The sequence below is a fragment of the Aricia agestis genome, chromosome 8 (assembly GCF_905147365.1).
Source record: "Aricia agestis chromosome 8, ilAriAges1.1, whole genome shotgun sequence".
Classification (NCBI taxonomy): domain Eukaryota; kingdom Metazoa; phylum Arthropoda; class Insecta; order Lepidoptera; family Lycaenidae; genus Aricia; species Aricia agestis.
Genome location: NC_056413.1, coordinates 18,250,165 through 18,274,283, shown reverse-complemented (window position 1 = coordinate 18,274,283; position 24,119 = coordinate 18,250,165). Strand labels below are relative to the sequence as shown.

Genomic DNA, 24,119 nt, shown 5'->3' with positions numbered 1-24,119 from the left:
AAATGCACGTATCGGCTACTGGGTACATATAAAAAGTACCCAGTAGCCGATTCTCAGACCCACTGAATATGCATATAAAATTTGGTTAAAATCAGTAAAGCCGTTTCGGAGGAGTACGCGGCCTAACATCGTGACACGAGAATTTTATGTATAAGATAATATTTATATCATTCAGATTCTCCTTATAAGTAGTAATATTATGTTATAATATTAATTTAAAAAGTTAAGTTTGTTTTTGATGTAAATCATTCGATTAAAAAAATAAACTACTGGCGCTGCAGCTGTCAGACAAAAATCTTGCATCGGTAAAGGGGAAAAAAGCTTTCCACGGATTTCCGCGCTTTGCAGGCTGCGTTTCCACCGGAGATGAGCTAAGCTGCATTGCGAGCAATGTGTTTTATAAGAACCAATAGAATCGTTGCGCTGAAAGTTGTCAGGCAAATGAAGCGTTTTTATTAGTTCTTAAAACACATTCCACGCAACGTAGCTTACCTCAGCTCCGGTGGAAATGCAGCCGTAAGTCCAGGACAACACGGTAACGTCACAAAAATACTTTTTAGGCACTCGAAACATAACAAGCATTATGTTGTTAGGATTCCTGGAAGCAATTTAGTTTGTCTGTGTTAAAATGGATAGCTCCCAGCGGATAGCGGGCTCGTTCGGTAAATAAAATTATACATATTTTATCAGACGTGAAAAATGAACAATATAATACTAACGGTTGATTAATACTGTGCTCAAAAGAAAATTAAGTTTAGTTCGGAAAAAGTTTGAAGAAAATGATCTGAATCTATCTATGAATAGATAGATTCAGATCATATGAAATCTATGAATAGAGAATATTAAGCAAAGGTCCAAGCAGAGGGCGCCACTAGCTCATACAGTTAACAATACGACTAAAATCTGACATGTTGCACACGTCATATCAGAATATTGACAGAAACTTTACACAAACATACGATACTTTCGACGTTAGATTTTGATAGCTGTTGCTTATCGGGAAGAATTTTATGGAATTATCATCAAATTTATCATCATCAAATCAGTTATGGATCTATGTTCCTAGGGTTTGATTCGATCTAAGTTAAAACAAGGACACCAAAACAATAAACAAAGTTATTTGAAGCTGATGAAGACTTTAATTTAAAGCAATACAACTTACACATCAAAAGGATTAATCCATACTTCCATACCTAATACTATAAACGCGAAAATGTGTCTGTCTGTTACCTCTTCACGTCCAAACAGCTGAACCGATTTAGCTGAAATTTGGTGTGGGGATACTTTAAGTTCCGGGTAAGGACATAGAATACCTTTATTCTTGAAAAAAGGTACGGTCTCCGCGCGATAAACTAATTTTGGCGCAAAGGAGTCGCAGGCGTCATGTAGTACACCATAATTTTAGCAATAATAATAGACTGGCGCTAGATAAAAAATATAGTTTTCTACTCAACACGGCGAATCGAAGGTTCTATTACACTAACAGCGAACTGTTTGTGTGGCAGAAGACGCGCGACCTCAGTCGGCTGTCGAACCCGCTATGTAGGTCATTGCAGCGCGCGTGACGTCACCACCACGTATATTTAGAGCTGTTTCTCAATACTACTACTAGTCAACACAATATTATTTGAATATTTACAGTAAAATTCGCAGTTCGTTTATATTGAACGGTTTTATGCCTAGGCCCGAAATTTAATCGCATTTTAAAAATAATAATACATACTTACATTTAAATTAAAACATTTATATTTTTACTAGGCATTATATTTAAACAAATGAAACAGTCTAAGTCCTGTAATGTATTTTCTAGGTTTCCGACTTCTGTTATTTTAAATGAAGCTTTAAAAACAAAGTAGGGAGCTACCTTTTCCCAAACACTGTACTAATGTACTAGCGGATTTTTTTAATGTTGTATATTTCTCGAGTTATGAAGAGAAAACTAACTTGGCGCTGATTCCGCATCGTCCTTTTTCACCTGGCATATAAAAGACAGACGTAAGTATGAAGAGAGAAGAACGATGTTTTATTTATTGCTTTATTCGCCATCTTAATGCCATTTTTTTTGGAAAATCCTAATCGAGATGTTTGTTAATCGTTATAACAGTTAAATGAATATACTTAGTCTGTGGTTTCTGTAAACTTATAAACGGTCTAGCCGTCCATTCGGAGACCAATGCGATGTGCAAGGGCTAAGATGCTCGCAAAAGCTGGATACGAAATGAAGCAGTTCTCCACACTCTAACTTTATGCTACAACTTTTATTACATTTTTATTCCTTATTACTTATTATATTGTTTTTTCAGGTTCATTATTCTTTATCCTATTTTCAAAAAAAGTAAAATATTAACTAAACAGTATTTTATTAACCACTTAATCATTAAATTTATACGTTTACTCACAGAGACGGTATGCAATTGCACTCAATATAGTTTACATTTATTTGAAGAAGCATCAACCATTTACGGCTTTAGCAAATCTAACTTAATCAGCCAATTATACCAAATACATTTACCCAGAACCGTCTCTATAACTAAATGGTAATCGTAAATCAGCTAATACGAAATGCAATTCGGCCAACCCTAATTGGCGTTGACCTTTAATTATAATAGTTCCTCGAATTACGTGAAATTAACGTGAAATAAAACTCGTAGTAGCCGTGATGGGGTTAATATTCCCATTGGCGTATCGATGTCGCTTATCTTACCCCATATAACCCCATAAAACCCCTAAACGGTATGTTCGTGTGCTGCTGGTAAACGCTAGGGCTGCCGTAGACTCGAAAACTATAGCTGAACCGGTAGGCGGCAAACATTGTTTTGGGACAAAATATAAGTAAAATAATATTTACGTCCAGTAATATTTCAGGTATGAAAAATAGATGTTGGCCAATTCTCAGACCTACCCAAAGAGTATACAAAATGTAATTAAAATTAGTATAAGCGTTTCGGGGGAAATTGGCCGCAAACACCGTGACACGAGAATTTTATAATATTAGACAACCGTTTGTGTAAAGTTTCTATTATTTATTGCTGGAAATTAATCTTGGGCCAGTAAAGCCACAAGATAATTAAGTAAATTAAAGTAATTAATCACAAAAAGTTTAATTTCAAAACAAATTAAGTAATAAAATTTACTAGTGTTGAACGCTATTTGTTTCTACTTAATTTATTTAATGATTTACTGCGTTGCACAGAATGATTCCCGTATTATAAGGGCTCAACAGGGCCGACATCGTCTAAAATAAGAGTTGAAGGTTCTCAATAATTCTTAAGTCATATTAATCGTTTAGATGTTTAGATGGGAAGGAAGGAAACCGCACTACTTCGCAATCTGAGTAAGGACAGAGAGCACCGACCTAGCGAGGTCGATCCATGTAAATGCACCTCTCAAGGCACTCGCCCTACTTACAATAACCACCTACGTCTTGCGAGCAAGACCGGCTCTATCACTATCGCAGTAGAGTCGAAATTAGCTGGATCGTCGCGGCACGTAACCTTGCGCATTTTAACCGCTTGCAGTTCACATGGGTTCTATTTTAAGTGGGATAAGGTCGGTTTTGCCGCGGCCACCGCTCTCGGTGATTGCCCGGCGACACGATCAGTCCTTAGTATCAGTACAAAAAATATCACACCGACACAATATGAGATATTTATTTTGATTTGTTACTTAACAGTAAAACTGACTGACGATTTGCTGGGAGATGGAGAATAATAATTTCTCGCTGGGAAGAAAACAAGAGCGATGGACTGACATTTACATGCATACTACAATACCTCATGAAGATCTAACTCAACAATTTCCTATTACATATTATTTTCTACTATTTGAAATTAATTCGGTACTTATATTTTACATTCAACATATACATATAATACCTAGGTTTCGTAAGGCCTTGCATATTAGTATATTTAACTTTTGTGATCTGCTAACACATCTATGCCAAATCTCTAAAATAAATAAATATTATAACTTATTAGTAAATAAATATTATAACTTATTCACAGGAAACACAAAATATTATTGCTTAAAAGTGTTTTCTATGGAGTCTTACCATAAAAAATGGCTTACTTTAATTTTTATTACCAACGCAGCAAGTATATTCTTAATCTTTCCAACTAAGAGATATATTAATAGATACATAATCCGCTAAGGATGCTCGTCTAAATATAAGTTTCCTACAATGTTTGCCAGCGGAGTCGAACCCGCGACCTTCCTGAGGTCTGCCAAGGGACGCCACTCGTCATTGCGTATAACTGATAGTTCAATTTACTACAAGGAAATAATTTGAATGTTTGGGACTAACTTCTAAGTAGAGAAGGAGGGAAGAGACAATGCACTGCATTTAGATGAATAATAGCAAACACAAACATTTACATACGGTTCCTGTTTTAATGTATGCAAGTTACTCAATAGAAATTATCAATACTAGAAATTATGAAGATAAAACCCGTCTACAGAAATATCACTCTTTATAGTCTGAAAAATATCATAGGAATTATAAGGTTACTAATATCATTAACTTGTATGAATTATAGGAAAAGATCCCCAATTTAATTAGACGTGGGAGAGCCATGCTTTGGCACGAATGGGCCGGCTCGACCGGACAAATACCACGTTCTCACAGACAACCGGCGTGAAACAGCGCTTGCGCTGTAGTTCGCCGAGTGAGTGAGACGTGAGTTTACCGGGGGCCCAATCCCCTACCCTATTCCCTTCCCTACCCTCCCCTATTCCCTTCCCTTCCCATCCCTACCCTCCTCTATTATCCTATTCCCTATTAAAAGGCCGGCAGCTCTTCTGATGCTGCAGGTGTCCATGGGCGACGGAAGTTTCTTTCCATCAGGTTACCCATTTGCTCGTTTGCCCCCTTATTTCATGAAAAAAAATAGCAATCCTTGCTACGCTCTTCATAGCGCTGAAACTAGATAATTAAGATTCGAACGCTTCAGTTAGTCAATTGGCCCTAATATTTTATTTTGTGTTTTGACGTGCCACTAACTGATAGATGCAAAGTGGAAGGCGAAATTAAACAAATATGGGCCTGTCTAGTCTTATAGTGGTATTAGTGGTTATTAAGGAATATAAATTAATAACTCAGGTGTACATCTTAAATGACAAATATTATAGTGTCGGGCTGTACCATTCTACTGTCTAAGTCAGTTATATAACGCTCCTGCGTCCTGTCCCACATACGAAGGTGAACCACTGCATATGGCAAAAACACGCCATAGATGTGTGGCGTTAGACACAGCACACATCAACTACTAGTAGGTACAGTAGTCATCGTATAGATTAACGCCCTTACGGCCGCACTTCAGAGACGAATATTAATTACTCGTCTCTTAGTGCGGCAGAGGGTGTTAATCTATATAATATATAATATAATATTTTAATGAAGAGTTTGACAGATAGTGTATGAGTATTACGTCAAAATCTACATTTTATTACAGTTAGGTAATTAATACATTGTCTCTGAGTGCAGCCGTTAGGGCCGGGACACAAAAACACGATACGACGTCGTGTCGCGTCTTCTTTGAATTTTGAATAACAACTGTCGTGAGTTTCTACGACACGACGTCGTGCCGTGTACCGTGGCACGTTACGATGTCGTGTCGTAGTTTTTTACGATGCTCGTCGTAAGTTCCCACGACACGACGTCGCATAGTGAAACGACGCCGCGTCGTGGTACGACACGACATCGTATCGTGTTTTTGTGTCCCGGCCCTTAGAGCGGTTTCGTACCACGTCCGATTCTTACCAAGATGCACTAATGACGGAGATAGTGAGGTAATCAAAGTCGGATGTAATGCGTAAATTTATTGTTTTATATCTTTACTTCTAAGAGAGAAAGGAAAACTAGAGACTTGATAGATAAATATAAATTTGTCTTTGATATATACGAAACTAGCTTCCTATCTTTTTTGAAAAGCTTGGATACTGTTTTAAACTAATAAAACCTTAAAATAATTTTAAAGCTTCCGTACAATTCAATATAATTTTTTGACTACCAACAAAATATTTCCTTGAAACCTTTTTTTTTGTATTTTATGGCGCGAATTACCCAATATTCCCTTTTGAGTGTTGCCAGCGATAATTAAATTGTGCAATATATTTTCGGCGACTTTCAAAATGTTTCCCGTAGCGTTGGGCAATCGGACATTCCCCGGTGGCGGCCTCACATGTGTCTAAGGTCGCACGCGGACCTAGATCGGGCTTGAAAGTGACTGTGCTCACATATAAGGTGTGCGGTTCCCAATCTTTATTGGTATCCTACTCGTACCAGTACGAGTAGTATTTCCGAACCCATACGACATACAAACCTTCAAGAAGAGAGCGTATTCCCTTCTAAAAGGCCGGCAACGCACCTGCAGCTCTTCTGATGTTGCGAGTGTCCATGGGCGACGGAAGTTGCTTTCCATCAGGTGACCCGTTTGCTCGTTTGCCCTCTTATTTTATAAAAAACCTAGTTCTATTCAATGAAAACGTTAGTGGATAAAGCAGGAAAGTAGTAACAAATTGCCGTTTTCTGCATAAATGAAAGCTTATGAGCTGGAAAAAATTATATGGAATCAAAAAAATGAAAATTTTATGTTTAATATATTTAATACTAGATGACGCCCGCATCTCCGTTGCGCCAAAACTCGTTTATCGCGCGGGAACCGTACATTTTTTCGGAACAAAAAGTATTCTATGTCTTTTCCCGGGACTCAAAGTATCTCCATGCCAAATTTCAGCAGAATCGGTTCAGCGGTTTGAGCGTGAAGAGGTAACAGACAGTCAAACAGACACACTTTCGCATTTATAATATTAGTATGGATTGTACAGCCAGATAATGAAGTAGGTAAATTACAAGGTTTGTTCAAATTAAAAAAAAAAAATTGTCCGAAATAGTAATTGCCCGTTATAAAATTGTAGTTATCTGGCTCATCCACTCACGTCTCCAAACTTGTCGCCGCAACGCAACTAAGTTGAGCTGAAAACTAAAAATACAGTTCAGCTTCAGAGTGCACCATAAGACGAACCATTTTACAGATTTGGTCCTTGTTCGAACTAACTTATTTTCTATCAAACTAAAAAATAATCTAATAGGAGGTTCTTTGTCGTATATGATAATATTATTTTGATTTTTAATAGGATAAGTATTGGATTGAACAAGGAATAAAAAGTTGCATTGCATTAATGATTTAAATGTTTTATTAATATTGTGGAATACTGAAACGTTGTGCTAGCTTTTTAAAATAAATAAATAAATTAGTATATTAATAAACGATGATTAATAAGTGCAAATATTAACACTTCAAATAGTAATTGAGTTTTTTTTTCACTTTACTGAACTTAATAATATATTAATAATATACAAATACTTAATTTGTATTTTGCTTTTAAATGGTGTAATTTTGTATACCTCCCAGTTCCTACACAACCCCTAGGCTCGGGCGTACTGTTTAGGAACCTCTGACATAAAGTACTATGTGTCAAAGGCAAGGAATTTTAGGGGAATGTATGTATAGTTTGCCTTGAAGTTTCAGTGAACCTTATGTCATGGACACAAAGATCCTGTAAGAGGCAAAATAATTCTGAACGGACTAACAAAGCGTATATTAAATACAAACACGTTACTAATTTTGGGATGTAAATTAAAGGCTTGTTTTTCTATCCCTAACGATACAGACTCAGTACTCTTCGGTTTCTTTCGCGTTTTGTTACATTTTGTCTGAATAGACATTAAATAAACATAAAATATATTATAATTATAAATTTTAGTTTATTTTCCGACATATTTTGTTGAAAAGCATTGGTCCTTAAATATTATAATTCCTTTGTCGGCATTTTACACTTTTTTGCGTGGAGTAGAAAATGGGGAAATTGCCCGCCCACTCTTTCCTTTTTACTTTTCTTTGTACTTGTGAAGAACATAGATATTATGATGATGATAGTACAGTGAAGAGAGGGACCTAGCCTTCGGCCGCCGTGTACGGTCAAAACGGACCAAAGCTACAAACGACAACTTATAAGGAGTTAATGCCTAAAATTAACACAACTCTCAAGGTTTCCATAATAAATGCAACGTTTTCTGTTTTATGTCATTTAAACGATTTTAGATTATGTATAATGTTAATATTTATGTATGTTTAATAGGAAAAAGGAACTAGATCCGTACCTATTTATAATTTAAACAAATTCCGCCTATTCTTTTTAACATACAGATTTTTACTTTGCGAGAACCGTAACATTTATTAGTTAATTATCCTATACAACATAATATGCAAGTTTTATATACGTAACTTTATATCAACAACATTCTGGCAATAAAGACATTTGATTTGATTTGAAAAAAAAAACCTACTTCGTTATCTAATGAGAAAACCCTTTTCCATTAACGCCAGTGCCACATTCGTTTCACGTAAAAAAATAAATACATTAGTATTCTAAAAAAACAAACCTAAGCCCCCGATCTACGTGTCATAAGACTGTAATTGCCAGCACAGGTTCATTCATCGAATCATTGCACTTCGGAAGTGTGTCAGGGGCGCGCGGAAAATCTGCGCTCGCGCCCGCCTTACGTAACCGCTGCCACGCGAATGTGCACCTTGCGGTATGGTGATTGGTGCGGAGAAGGATAAGTCATGTGACGAGACGAGTATATGGAATATATAAAAGTTCCTCGAAATGTGTGAAAACATCGAAACTCGCCGCGTCACGTCAGACGTGCGACAGTGACAGTGATGACGAAAATGACTAATAGCGTTTTCGGCATCTGAACTGCACTGGGCAGACAGGGCAGACAGGGCAGGCCGAATGGATACGGAAACAGCCGAACAAAACCGATGACCGACGTAGCACATGGACTTAGTCAATGAGTTTCTAAAATACTAGAGTAGCAATGTCTTACAAAAGATTCTCAGAAATGCGTAACCACTTTTTTGTTCAAAAGACAATGTCAAGTCATATATTCGTTATGTCATTATGTATGTGAGATATGCCTGCAGGCATCTTCGAAGTGGCAACGCGTTGCTACCGTAAACTTCCAATCTAGTTACGTTAGTAACATAGAATATCATTGGACTTAGTACTACTATTTTCGTATTCGTTCGGCCCGCCCTGCCTGCCCTGCCTCGGGGCAGTTCTAGATGCCGAAAACGCTATTAGTTTAAAAAAATATGTTTATTCAGTGCCAATGTCATATTCTAGCTCACTTCTGTCATTCATAATTTCAAAACAATAAGGGTCAATTCGAACCGCGACGCGTAGATCATTACTACAGTATTGTTTTGACAGACTTCAACGCGTCGCGTTGCGGCCTGAATTGACCCTAACAGTCTATAATATTATGACTTCTACACTATAATAATATTCGAAACAAACATATTCCTCCTAATTCTCCCCCACTGTTAAGATAGCATTAGTCAGCATTTAAATGAAAAGCCTACTGGGAAACATCATTTAATTTTCTAAGTTTAGAATAATTTTGCGTCTCTGATCACAAGAATGATCACCTCTAAGTTCCAGAGAGTCGGGGAAAGTAGAGAAGTGAGAGAGTAGTAAATAGGGGTAGTTTAGCTCCGAGCTTAGTCTACGTTTAATTAATATGATGCTATGCCTCTAGCACTAACTACAGCCAAACTGAAGCGTACGGGACACAAATATTAATAGTGATACAAAACCGAAGTTTAGTGCCTTTTTCTTTTAAATACACATTACTTATTCAACTACAGCTATAGCATAAATATGATTTTTTTAATATTGCTATTACAAGTACAAATAATAGCAATACAGTAGACAATAGGCAAGTAGTGCTATTTACGGAAAATATGAGTATTGATTTGTGGTAAAAGTATGATAATGGTCTGTAACTCACATGCCAGCCATAGCGGGGACTTACCTGGAAAAACAATGTATTGTTACATTATTATTATTATTAACATCGGATATAAATATTATAGTAAACTGGTATAATGCCCGAGACTTACAAAAGAAAATCCCGCTATTAACAGTACATTTTACGCGTTAAAAATACTAAATTAAAGTTATTATTTTGTCAATCACACTAAAATCGTTTCAGTACTTCCAGAGCTCATCAATGCGAATATTTATACAAACAAACAATGATATTCTACTTATACAGATATGTTACGTCCATACTATTTTCCGGCTTAAATCTCTTCCGAACTACTTATTTTCAAATTCAAAATTGCACACATTGACAAATTTGACAGATAAGTGAAACAAAAGATACGAAAAACCATTTACATAAAAGAGACAGTTCTATTTTTAAACGTCGAATCGTATCGCTGTCTCTTTCTTCGCCTGAGCTATGATGAAAATTCGATTTTTCGAGATTGTTCGAAAAAATAATTGAAAATATAAATAATCGAGGTATTTATTGCAATCAAGACATGTGGTAAGAGATTCCATGTGTTTTGTTTACTTTCGAGTCATAATTGGTACATTTTCGAAACACGCACGACGTCATTTTCAATTTATTTAGGTAAGACAAGACGCGGCACGTTCGTGACTGCGCTCGATGCAGCCTAAACAACAGACGGCCCAATTGGGCCGTATTTGAAGCTTCACAACGCGCGCGGTGGTAACATATCTGGTTTGAGTATTTCATCAGTGCAAACAAACAATAGTTTTACTATCTTATAACTTATAAGTAGAGATTAATATAGCCATCTACCGGAGAGCAAGAGGTATTATTTTATTCGTCTAACAACTCTTGTGTATTATATTTTCTAAAATATTTTGGATTTTTTTCTAGAATTTCGCACTTTTAAATTATAATTGACTTAACTGCACCTATAACAAATCACTTCGGAAGTGCTATTCGATATTCAAATGTGAAAGGTCAACTTCGCAAAAAATGTTACAAAAAAGTTGTACGAAATTGAAGAATTCTGACAATTCGTTAGCGTGAAATTTTGGGTGAATTCCGACACCCAGGGGCGTAACGAACTAGTAGGATGAGATAGGCGCCACAAAAAGTATGCGTTTTTGTGTCATTTTGTTATTAATAGCGCTGTTGCCGTATGTGATAAGAAAAAAATGAAATCTTAATTAATGAAAATATCTTCGTAAGATTTGACGTGCCATCTAAGTTGGGTTAGGTTCAGTGGATTTTAAATATAAGTATTTACTATTAAGTTTCCTAAAATTATTGGTAAGCAACCAATTTTAAGAAATCTTAACGGAAAACTAGTTAAAAAACTAGAAAAAAGAATAAGAAAATTTCTTATTAATCAGTTAGTTAAAACTAATGTTTTTTTTTTATTTTATGTCAAAGTAGTTTTTAATCTAGTCGTTTTTAGAGTATTTAGTGCATTTTAACCCAAAAAAAAATAATTTTAAAATAGCAACAATAAGTAAATAACATCCATTTGTTTTATTTTTTTTTACTCGGGCCAATAACGGGGCAATTAAAGTGACAGTGTGGGTAAAACAGTCCCCGCCCCGGTGTCCCGGTGTCCCGGTGTCCCGGTGTCACGTTACCCACCGTCACCCAAACGACGGTAATGGCGTGTAAAAGTTTTTATTGACGCTAAACAAGGATTAATTTTAAACTAGGACATTATTTTTATGGTTAATTAATTCGGAATTTTATTTTTTGTTGCACGTTCTTTTACTACACATGGTAAGGTGTTAAATGTTTAGTATATTGGTAATTATTTAAAAATATATATGACTTAAAGAATATTAATTACACCCCTACAGTATAAATGTAAATATTTTTATAAGAAAAACTTGCATTTTGTTAAAAACTATCTAGTAAGAGCTATTTTAACAGTTGCAAAAGTAAAATTGCCAATTTTTCCTGGATAATTAAAAACTATCCTATATGCTTTCCAGGGACTCGATAGTCGAAGTGTCTCTAAACCAAAAATAAAAGTCGGTTATGGTCGTATAAGCGCCAAGACTGCCCAAGACGTAACAAATTTTCGCGTATTTTAAGTAGGATTTGATAATGATAGTAAGTACTTTAACTATCACAGTTTTTGCGTTACGTTATTACTAGAATTAAAAATATTGAAAATGGGCGTTTCCCCCGCTGCATTACTATACAGTATTGAGTATATTTAGTGTGTAACTGGCATGGTGTAATGACAGCGCTGTAATATCGGGCTCACCGCTTGCATTACAAGTATACGCTGACCGTTATATATGATTGTTAAAACTCCGTATATTTTGTTTTTTTTTTCCTTAATCTTTATTTCAGTTCAAATGTGTTTTTGAATATTATTTTGGTACAATATGTGTGGCATTTATATACCAGCAAGCGAGCTTTAGACGAGCTTTGAGAAGACATTTTACGTTAGTCAGGCTTTATTATTATTATGATCTTCAAAAAATATAATTAACAATTAGACAAAGGTCCAAATTGGTATCTTTCTGCTGTAGCAATATAGCAGGTTAAATACTTTGAAAAGCTTTTTATGTGACAGAAAGTGTTGCGAAAGGCTTAATAGTGTCAATCGAAGCTTTTCAACGTCACCTACAAAAAGCTATTATATTATCTTCATGACTACCTGCATCAAGCCATGTTGATGCTGATGCTGCTCCTAGTAGATCCCGCATCTACTAGGAGCGCAGTAATGTAATTTCCCCGCGCCGGCTTGCCCTTAACGGAATAAATTATTTCATGGCAGCGAGGGGGGACGAGGGGGACAGGAGGGGGGAGGATTATCGGATTAAAATTGATGCGCGTCCACACTCATGACCCATTTAGCTGGAGTTTGCGAAACGCTATTAGCGTCATCATCATCAGACATCATCATCATCACCAGCTTCATCATCATCACGACTACACAATCATCGATATGATCGTTATGACTACGAATATACAATAAGTGATCGAAAATGTTGAAATGTGCGCTAAACTCGCTTCCAAAACTCTACATGTTAAATAGTAATAAATTTTACTAGCTATTTGACCGAGCTTTACTCGGTATTCGATGAAAATAAAATTTTCTAGAAATGATTCCTAGCTAAATCGATTTATCGCCCCCGAAACCCCCTATATACTAAATTTCATGAAAATCGTAGGAGCCGATTCCGAGATTTCAATTATATATATATACATATATACAAGAATTGTTCGATTAAAGATATAAGATATATACGTCTTGTTCAACTTTCCGATTCCGTTATCCCATTTTTTTGACAGTGCATTTTTTACTCCGAGCAAAGCTCAGTTGTCCAGCTCCTATTATTAGATAATAAGAATTCAAAATTAAAACAGATAGTTTGCTAATTGCTACTATAGTTCAGTATGCAGCATGCGATTATGGTATAAGCCACGAGGGTAGAAAATTTCAATACACCTATTTTCCACAAAATTTTGTGATTAATTTGGACCATACGAATTTGTGACAGTCCATTCGCTTAGCTATATTTATTATATTGTAGGCTGTTCACAATAAACGCTAAACGTACCTAACTACCTAATAGTAACAACCAAGCTGGTCTGCAACTTAAAAGTTGTTAACACCTATTCATATGCGTAATAGTGCAACTGGAGCACCATCTATAGTTGCTGCGCAGTTTCCGCGATTGTCAACCTTATGTGGTGGACATAAGGAGCCGGTGTGAGGTAGGTACAGGTGTGTAGAGCGTGCAGGATATGTGTACGTCATTGACACGGTTCAGGTTGTCGCACGGACTCAAGGTACTCGCTACTGCATTGAGAATAGTCTATACTCTATAGCATAGACTGTAGTCTGTAATCTGTATACAGTACAGTCGACGCAGACCGCAGTTTCGTAGAATTAAGACTAGGACCTGTTAAAATATAGTTTAAAATGTCTCGAATCCCGATAACGTTCATGTATCTTCTCGTGTTGTTCTCAGTACTCTAAGTGTAAACCATACTCTACATTTTCAAAATCAGCTCTTTTGGAAGCCTAGTCAATGCAAAAAAGCAAAATATATTCTCTGTAACCTAGCCTAGCAAGCAATCAAATAGTTATTACTTATTAGTTATTACATAGTTTCATTAAGTAAAAATGACCTAAGGAGTTAATACAATTCCCCCACCTACTGCCTTTGTTTACATTGGAAGAAAGCAAGTTTACTAGTCAAAGATAACGATGTTGGTGATGATGAAAATAACAATATTAATGAATGAAGAAATGATGAAATTGAATGAAATATATAAAATTATTATACAAATTGGACTGTCAACAAAAATAATAATTTCGGCAGGCGTTTTAAGACTGAGAGTTTTTTATGTTTAAAACTGTGACAGTTGTTTACGCTTAGATTAAATGAAATAAATCGGTGTGTACAAATGAAACAACCTTCAATTGAGTTGAAATTGCGATAGTAAACAAGTGCACCGCGCTGTAACAGTACTAGGTACGCGTCGGCAATAAACGCATCCAAATGCGATCCGCGACACACCGTACGTGAGTAGAGATGTGCGCACTGCCTGCGTGTATATCGATATACGATATAAGAATAGAGTAGAATAAATATATTTATTGGATAAAAATATGACCGACAAGATGACGCCCGCAACTCCGTTGCGACAAAATTCGTTTATTGCGCGGGAACCGTATATTTTTCCAGGCTAAAAAGGATCCTATTTCACCGGGACTCAAAGGTTCAGCGGTTGGGGCGTGAAGATTCAACAGATAGACACACTTTCGTTTATCGATAGACTTGACATAAATAACACAATAAAATAAAAAAAAAAGTCCTGAGGCATGATGGCCTTAAAGTAGATTAAGAGATAGCAGATGTGTAAACTATAAACCTTTATACGCGTACAAATTATTACAAAATCGACAGAAAAGAAAGGATAATGGGTCAAAACTCCAAAGACGACTCAAACTATTGAAATAAATAAAAAAAATTGTTCTCAATGAAAACTTCTCATAAATTAGAAACCATTTGGTGTAATATTTTACGGGCTGCGTTTACCCACATACGAGAATCACTATTAAAAGTTTAATACTTCCAGTGGAATAGCCAGCAGATTAGTCCGAATAATATACCAATGAATCATTTTACATGAGAAATGAATGAACCTAATTTCATGGTATCTAATTTTTTTAATTGCCTTTCAGAAGTAAATTATTCTACTTATTCATGCTTGGGGCTACATTAGATTCATTGATTGATAAGTTGCAATGTGTAATGTGTGTCAACCTAAATACAAACCAGTGAGATCTACTATCTAGTATAAACTTGACCAAAATTTTATAAGTTTCTAATTTTAGTAAGCCATACACGTGTTTGGTTTACAGTAATACAAAGCTGTATGAAAGTAAAGAGAAGTCATAAAATAAATTTTGATGAAAATCTGTACAGAAAGAGTTTGTAGGAATGAATCTTGTAATTAAGACTGTAACATCTAATAGCAATGTTTTTTTTTCTTTTTATGTTATTACTTTTTACAGATAAACAAATAGTATCGATATTGCTATTCGTAGTGGCACAACACTATCAATAAAATAGTAGTGAGTCGCTAACTAGTCTCAAGGTGAAGTATCTGTGGATGAAGTGTGTACCCAGTACACACACTCACTCACACACGGGAAAGTATAAAGTAGAATTACGTAGAAAAGTGGTTATTGGGGTAGGTCTTTGTCCATAAGTCCATTTAAAAAAGCATCAACCAGTGCAATCAAAAAGTTGATAGTTTCTTACGCCTCATTCCGGAATCGGTGCAGGCATCATGTACAAAAAAGTTAATTTGTTGACCAATTCGTTTTTTTTTTAATTTGTGGGCTTTGGCTTACCACACGTTCGATCCATGCAGCTTCTGTGAGCCTTCTCTGAGCAACCAAACTCTAGACCTTTTGAATACTGTGTTTATGTTTTTTCAAGAAACATAAATAAAATAAAAAATGTGCATGCTTTACTTAATTAAAAAGAATTAAGTGCACGGACCGTATATATAAATGCTAATAATATGTTAGATGTATGTTCGTATGTTAGATTTAAGTGTAACTTATTATACACTAGTGGAAACTTTTAATTGGCATATCGCTGTGTAACGTGTATCTCACTGTTGTCTTAAAATGCTGTAAGTTTTCCTATGAAAATAAAATTAATAAATAAATAAAATATAATATAACTGTGGATTAACGCCCTTACTATTAATAATTACACAATAATATGCTATACAAAGTTTTTTTCTTATCTAAGACGCGGACGTAAGAAAATACGCCTTATAGACGACAACGACAGTGCATCTGCTGCGTAACTATTTTTATTACTAAGGATATAAAGATAATAATATAGTATTCAGCAGTTCCACATGCGTAACGTTATATCAGTCATCCAAACATACAGTCGGCGTGTGTGACATAACGCCGTGTGTGTGTGTGCGTGAGTGCGCGGGCGCAGGGAAATGGGGTCAGGGCTGCGCGCTGCGCGGATTGCGGATGCACCGCGGCAGCGGGCGAAATAGCGCCGCGATATGTGTCAATATCAATTATCAGTGCAGCTATCTATAGCGACTACTGTTTTGGTCTGACAACGCAGAAGTACTTAATAGATCCATACTATACTAATATAATAAATGCGAATGTGTGTATGTCTGTTACCTTTTCACGCCCAAACCGCTAAACCGATTGCACGACGGAGTTAGCGTCAACTAGTCCAGTGTTATACAATAATTATGCGAAATTGTGTCTTCTGTCTGTCTGTTACCTGTTCACGGCTAAACCGCAGAACTGATTTTGCTGAAATTTGGTATGGAGATACTTTGAGTCCCGGAACAGCATATAGGATACGTTTCATCTCGAAATAATGTACGGTTCCGCGATAAACAAATTTAGCGTAACGGAGTTACAGGCGTCATCTATAGAATAAGAGTGCAGTGGATCTTGTGCGCTTTTTCTGGTTTACATGACGTTTAGGAACCTAGCTACGAGATAACTACAATTTTGGGTAAAAGAGATCTATGGAATTTTCTCTCCGTCCTTTGACCGGACTATGTTTCCATTACTATTGATTTTAGTATTTACATGACAGAAACGAGGATTATATGAAAATTCTCATGACAAAATTCATCTGGAAAGACACGAAATTCTAACCTTCTACCGAGTTTCTTCTGTTATCGATACTTTAAAAACTTTCAAAGACTGAAAAGATTACCAGTCAATAAAATTTCTATTATTGGTCGGAGAATCACTTCCCGTCTGTTTTTCCTGTTTATTTTCCCGTCGAAATGTTTCCCGTGCACAGAAACGTGCGTCCTCCTAAATTAACTTCGGAAGCCAAGCAAAGCCTTCTCAAACTTAAAGTCTATTTAGGTTTCTAGAACTTTTGCATAAGATATTTTTATGTTTGTATGTTTATGAAAACGTGTGCTAATCTCTACTAACAGAGATGCAAACGTATATCTGTCTGTTACCTTTTTCGCGTGTTTCATTTTTCACACATGAGCTTAGGGTTTCCGCGATAAAACTATCCTTCGTCCTGTCCTGATCCTTAGAGTGACTTTATTACTAAACGAGCTTTTGCCCGCGGCTTCGCTTGCGTTAAGAAGTATTATTATATACAAACTTTCATCCCCTATTTGAACACCTTGGGGTTGGAATTTATCAAAATCCTTTCTGAGCGGATGCCTACGCCATAACATCTACCTGCATGCCATATTTCAGCCCGATCCATCATGGTTTGGGCTGTGCGTTGATAGATCACTATGTCAATCAGTCAGTCACCTTTGAGTTTTATATAATATATAGATATAGATATTAAAATCGGTTCAGTTGTTGCGTGAAGAAGTAACAGACAGAACTTTTTTACATTATCCGTGATAAAAAGTATCCTATGCCCTATCTCGAGACTCAACGTATCTTCATTCCAGCAAAATCGCTAAGCGGTTTGGGTCTAAAGAGATCAGTAAACAGACATACAGACTTTCGCATTTATAATATTAGTATGAAAGTAAGCTTTTGACGATCCGTTTGTTAAAAGAATTATTTATTATAAAATAAGTATTGATTAATATTATTGAGAATCTGTTCAATTATGAATATAATTTAATTAATTTTGTATAAAGTGGGTTTTCATTTTTCAGTGAACTCGGGGTTTTTCTAGTGTGGCCTGCGGTCTGTGACAGTCAATTGCCGGAAAGTTAATCATATGGCCCAATACTTCGCTGATGACTCTATCACACTATGTCGAGGACAAACTATATCATTAATTATGAGAATGGCTTTTGTTTTCAGTAGCTTTGTTTTACTATGTATCTTACATGCCAAAATTCCTCAATACTGTTGTTGATTGGTTGTGATTTTGATGTTTTGACGTTAGCCAATGAAAAGTGCTGCTGAATAGAGTCTCGAGTCTCTCTCGCAAACTATTCAGGTTAGCAAAAAATATAAGAAACCTCAATATGATTTTTGAAGACCTACCCATAAATACACACACGCTGTGCGCATAGGTTAGATTTTTTTTTTGTTTCATCATTCATCCACCCATGCCATTTGACAGACAACGAGACCTTGCACATGGATTAGTCTGTCTTTATCTTCTTTTTAACTGACTTTCAAAAAGGACGAGGTTATGGAAACTTTAGTCTGTTACATACCTACTAGCTTAGAAGAACCAAGTTTTTGTCAGTGGCATACGATATTACACTGCACAGTGGTACTCAAACTTTTTTTTTAACAAACGCGTTAAAAATTAGCGATTAAAAGATTAAAAAGTGGATATATTTTCAAGACTTTCACGCCGACTTAGCACTATTTTGCCGATGGATGTAAATTAAATATGGTGTAACAGTTAACTTCATGCGGACCATTGAAAAAGGCCCGGCAGGTTGAGTATAGATGCGATAACACATAGCTAGGTATATTAGGTACCTAACGAAGAATGTAATGTATTCGGTTACATTCGGGCAATGTCGCGGCAAAGTCGAACTGTCGCAGGACGAAGTCAGCCGCAAGTCGAATACTAATGTACCTATGTAATGTACATTATGTCGAGATTCTAGAACCTTCTTCATGTTTTGTCTCAAAAGCTTAGCAATTAAGCTATAAGTATATAAAGTAAAAGTAATAAAGCATTTTTCCCGCGACTACTATCTTTAGTAAAGTCTATTATCGAAGCAGCAATTCATAAATTGACCTATCGTTACCAGTCTTAATAGTTAGGTTGGGTTGCACCAACTAACTTTAACTACAATGCAAAATGTCAAATCTTTGGTTAAAGTTAAAAATGGACACCATCAAGACGCCATATTTAACCATAACCAAAGAGCTCGACAAGGTTTTAAATGCACGTGGCGAAAAAAGGAACTAACGCTGTGCAAGACGTGGGAGAGCCATGCTTCGGCACGAATCGACCGGAGAAATACCACGTCCTCATAGAAAACCGGCGTGAAACAGCGCTTGCGCTGTGTTTCGCCGAGTGAGTGAGTTTACCGGAGGCCCAATCCCCTACCCTATTCCCTTCCCTACCCTCCCTTATTCCGTTTCCTTTCCATCCCTACCTTCCCCTATTACCCTATTCTCTCTTAAAAGGCCGGCAACGCACCTGCAGCTCTTCTGATGCTGCGAGTGTCCATGGGCGACGGAAGTTGCTTTCCATCATGTGACCCGTTTGCTCGTTTGCCCCCTTATTTCATAAAAAAAGTCATCATACAAAAACACCATTTTGACAGTTCTCCTTTACCAGCAGTGCCCCCGCCCACGTTCATTTATAACCTTGTTGGACCAGCTGTCATCTGTCAATTTCTCCGGTCAAAGTTAAGGTTAAAGTTAAATTTAGCCTTAACTATAACCATAACTTTAACTTTAACCACGCCTCTGGTGCAACCCAACCTTAATATTATAGAGCAATTTCATTTAAATTGCCTCACAGGATCAAGATAATACGTCGGTCGTCGGATGAGCAATGAGCAGGCCAAGATGACTGAATTAAATAGTATAATAATAAATAAAAAGACTTGGTGCTACGCCTCATCTCTCGCTAGTCGTGTTAGTCGTCCGTCCAAGTAGTGGATTACGCGAGGAAATGAAGAGCGAGTACTTTTGTGACTACGCAGTACGCACACACTTGGACACTATACCTAAAATCACTTCTTAGTCCACCGTTGCCGAAACCGGTGTAGCAAGCACTATAAATAAGACTCCTCGCTAGTCGTCCCATTTAGATGATGATGATGACGATTGACGGCTGGTGTTGTTTCCTCGACTCTGATTTCCCGGTAGCGAGAGATGTGGCGCACCGGGTCAAGGGTGCCCCGCCGCCCCCCGCCGCGCTACGCCCCTGCCGCCGCCCCCGCACCGCCGCACGCGCATATTCGGAGAGTTTCCGAAAGGTAAAACGGCGGTAGTGTATTCGCGGTAAGTTGGAGTGAGTCATTCAAACGAACTAGGCCAAAGTGACGAAAAATATTACTGAACCATTCCATTTTTAAATGGCTCCTTAATTTATACCTAATTTATAATCTTTTTATTTTTTTCTGCTCATGAATTTTTTTTGATTACCATTATTGACGACAATTATTTTGTGTAGATTTTTGTTGGGTAATTTAAGGAAAATATCTAGTCGTTTACATGGTAGTCCACTGTCACAATTAGTTCACAATATTTTAATCATTTGACATACATACCGTACGCGGAATTCGCAACTGACTCATTTACATAGACGTAATAGAAATTCAACATAATGGGTATTAAAATATATTTTGGTTTAGCTATTTCGGGACAAAAATTGTCTTTGTTATGACGAGACAGCGTCTTTTATCCAAATTATTTATATTCTGGAAATCCAGCAGTACTACAGACATGATCTCTAAACCAGTTTCTGTAGGCTACAGATTGTAATGGTATAGTTTTACTGCAGATAATGATAGCATCACACCCGATGTAGACTATTATCGACTTTTCATTTGACTTCGACCAATAACAGTAATTTTAATAATATAACTTTCTAGTAGCCACCGGCCGAGCGCTAAACAAGGTAAAAGCGGGATCGAAAGGAAAATCGCTGGCACTTCCTCGAGCGGAAATTGAAAGTAGATAAGAGAAAACTGGCGTAGCGATAAACCGACAACATGTCTGTAGCGCCATCTATCGGACTGTTGTAAAGTTGATGTGACCGAAATTTATGTTCTTAGTAAACCTATTTTGATAAAATACGCAATGAAACATTGTTTTATTACTAAAATAAAAAAGTACCCAAAAGTACCTATACATTTTACAAAACAAAGGAAATAGAAAAAAGTTTTTAAACAAAATAAAAATCATAGGCGTCATAAGCGACATCTAGTTGTTAAATAGAAAACTACAATACTAACAGTTTGACATTAAATTCACGCAGTTCGTCTATTCGACGGTAGATGGCTCTCAATATTTTAATTAAAAACTACCTCAGCCACACAGTCAGACGTAATTATGAAAATAGTATTAAACGTAAAAACCTACCTTTTCCTCCACCGGCATCGTTCACCTGCGGCTTCCCACTAGGCACCCTCTGCATCGGTGAAGCACTTCCATAGTTCATATTTGGTCCATTATAATCAGCACTTAAAGGTTCCTGCTTTATGCCGCTAGATGTCGCCGCGAGCTTCTCAGCAAGCAGCGGGTTAGCGGAGGCGATGTTGTACCGCCCGTTGTTGATGTTGTTGGCCACGGCGTGGTTGATGGCGTTGGTGCCGTTCCTCAGCAGCTGCTGTAGCCGCTGCTGGCCGTTGTTCTGCAGTTGGTTGTTCTGGTAGTAGAGGTTTTGTAGCTGGCTACCGGACGCTGGCGATACATTGTTGTTTTCTTCTTGCTGCAAAATAAAAAACTGTTACTATACATTTTGACTATTTTATGCTAATCTTGATTTAATATTATAGTTCTACATATTATCAAATATTATATTTTTATAGTGCATCGTAGGTATAGAGAAAGTGACTTGGGGTGATTCCGAAAAAGGGTTTATTCCGTAAATATTACATTACTACCAACTACCAAGATTTGCAATATTTTCGCTCCAGTAAAATTGACCTAGTCGCCATTTTGTTCGTCTTAAGAGAAATCTGGAGGCAAGACAGTGCCCCAGCCAAGCTTTTTAGAAAAAGGTCAATGTTACCAGAACGAAAAATATTGCAAATCTGGGTAGTAATTTTATATTTTTGGAATAACCCCTTTTTTGGAATTACCCCAAGTCATGATAATATTATTTTATATTCATTTTGTAATGGCTTCTTTGAGAAATCTAGAACTTTGCCTACGCGGAGAGTGGAACACCATGGGGTTTTAGTGAGTAGAACCCACGTCCGTAGAGTGTCACATGGCCGATGCCCCTAAAGCGCCAGGGATGCGAAAAGGCAAAAGCATTTTCTCATGCAAAAAAAAGTGTTGGGTTGGGTGCTCATGTGCGGGTTAAGTTTAAATTATTTTGACAGCGCTCATACTTAATTTAAGCTCAATTTGCGTTTAATAGGACAGTGTGATCTTATGCGAGCCTTCACCTTTAAGATGCTGCTCCACTTTCTAGAAAATAGGCGGCTTTTTACAGTCAGAAATTAGATAATTCATAAGCCTTACGCTAACGCGTAACTGTAACCAGTGCCTCGGCAGTCGCAGCAGCATCTTGAAAGAGTTGTACTACACACACAGAACACAGAACGCTATAAACTCCGCTCTGCCCCCCTAGACAAGTAGCAAAACGCTAACGCTAACGCTAGCGCTACAAAATGTATGGATTTGACATTAGTATTCGCTAGCGAAGCGATGACTTATGTCAAATCGCATACATTTTGTAGCGTTAGCGTTTTGCCACTTGTCTAGGGGGGCAGATACAATATGTAGCAAAACAAAGTGATAACACTTTAGAGTGCGTATATGTCCCGTATATACGTATATACTTACATAGAGTTCACTGTGAAAGTAACAGCGTCGTAATAGCAACTTTAAAAAAATATTTGTATCAAATTCATGACGTTGGGACATTTCTCACATCGGAAGCACTAATATTTTGAACGTGAACCCTATATAATAACACAAACACACCCGAACGTATTTTCACTTTGTTTGCACCCTGTATGACACTTACAGGCCGCTCTTCTGAAAAAGCCTGGTGTATACAATATGTGTACCTAATCCCATATCCATACTTCCATACTAATATTATAAATGCGAAAGTGTGTCTGTTTGTCTGTCTGTCTGTCCGTCTGTCCGTAATTTTGGTAATTTACCTTAATTTCGACGGGTGGAACCGACGTCGCAGTGGCATTGGTCAGGTCGGTGAGGAAGTCGAAGTTGTCGAAGGCGGTCTCGCCCAACTGTTTCAGGATGTCGTCGGGGTCCGTCGCCTCGGAGCCGTCCGCCTCCAGCGTGAGGCCGCCCACGAAGTTTGACAGCTCGGCCTGCGACAGCTCGCCGAGAGATGTCGCCATCTGCAACTGGAGCTGGGCAGCGCTTTGACCGCTAGCGGCTACTGCATCCTGGAATACAAATGAAAAAGGAATGAGTTATTGCGACAGTAAAATACGTTATTATATTATTAAGAGATTGTCAGTTTCAATTTTTTCAATTCTCTGCTATTAACCAATAGATGGCGCTTGTATTCTAATAAATGTCCGCAAACACAAAAAAAATATCCGCGGCTGATTTTATCATCATTATCGCGATGCTGGTGATGTCACTCAATGTGACACCGCAGATATTTCGTCCTACCCAGACTTAACATTAAATTGTTACTAAATAAAGAAAGCATACTAACTTGTAGGCAATTGGAGAGGTCGACCATTCTTCCCTCATTCTCCACTGACCACCACTCGTCTTCAATAAATGGCATCGCCAACGCCGGCCCAGACGGCGCATGCGTCCCCGCCACCTTGTCTCTAGCGCACGCCAGATGGCGTTGTCACTACACTTCACTACACTCGCGTACTACACTAATATAACTAGTAAATTCGTTATGAAAGTTTGGCAGTGATTGGACGGACTGTACATTATTCGTTGTATTATCTGACGGTGGAACACATGTCGGCCAGGTTACCTCACTCCCCGCCCCCTCGTCTTCAGCAGCGACCTGTAATATTAACAAGAGTAGGCTCTCACGCATTTCGAGACTATTGCACATGAGGTGATATAAAGCGATGGGTTATCTTGAAACGAATATGATTAGCATTCATTTATTTAAATATTAATAAAAAAAGAATATGA

At 37.2% G+C, this 24,119-nt stretch overlaps 1 protein-coding gene across 2 annotated transcripts in view; it reads right to left on the bottom strand.

Annotated features, from left to right (window-relative positions):
- Nucleotides 1-24,119, bottom strand: part of LOC121729830 (ecdysone-induced protein 74EF) — a 196,616-nt gene that overhangs the window by 96,919 nt on the left and 75,578 nt on the right. For both annotated transcript variants that reach the window (XM_042118465.1, XM_042118466.1), the window contains exons 5-7: nucleotides 23,674-23,985; nucleotides 23,147-23,395; nucleotides 21,387-21,735 (exon numbers count right to left, since the gene is read on the bottom strand). In XM_042118465.1, coding sequence (XP_041974399.1) covers nucleotides 21,387-21,735; nucleotides 23,147-23,395; nucleotides 23,674-23,748 — 673 coding nt within the window. In that variant the 5' untranslated portion in view covers nucleotides 23,749-23,985. The remainder of the gene's footprint in view (nucleotides 1-21,386; nucleotides 21,736-23,146; nucleotides 23,396-23,673; nucleotides 23,986-24,119) is intronic.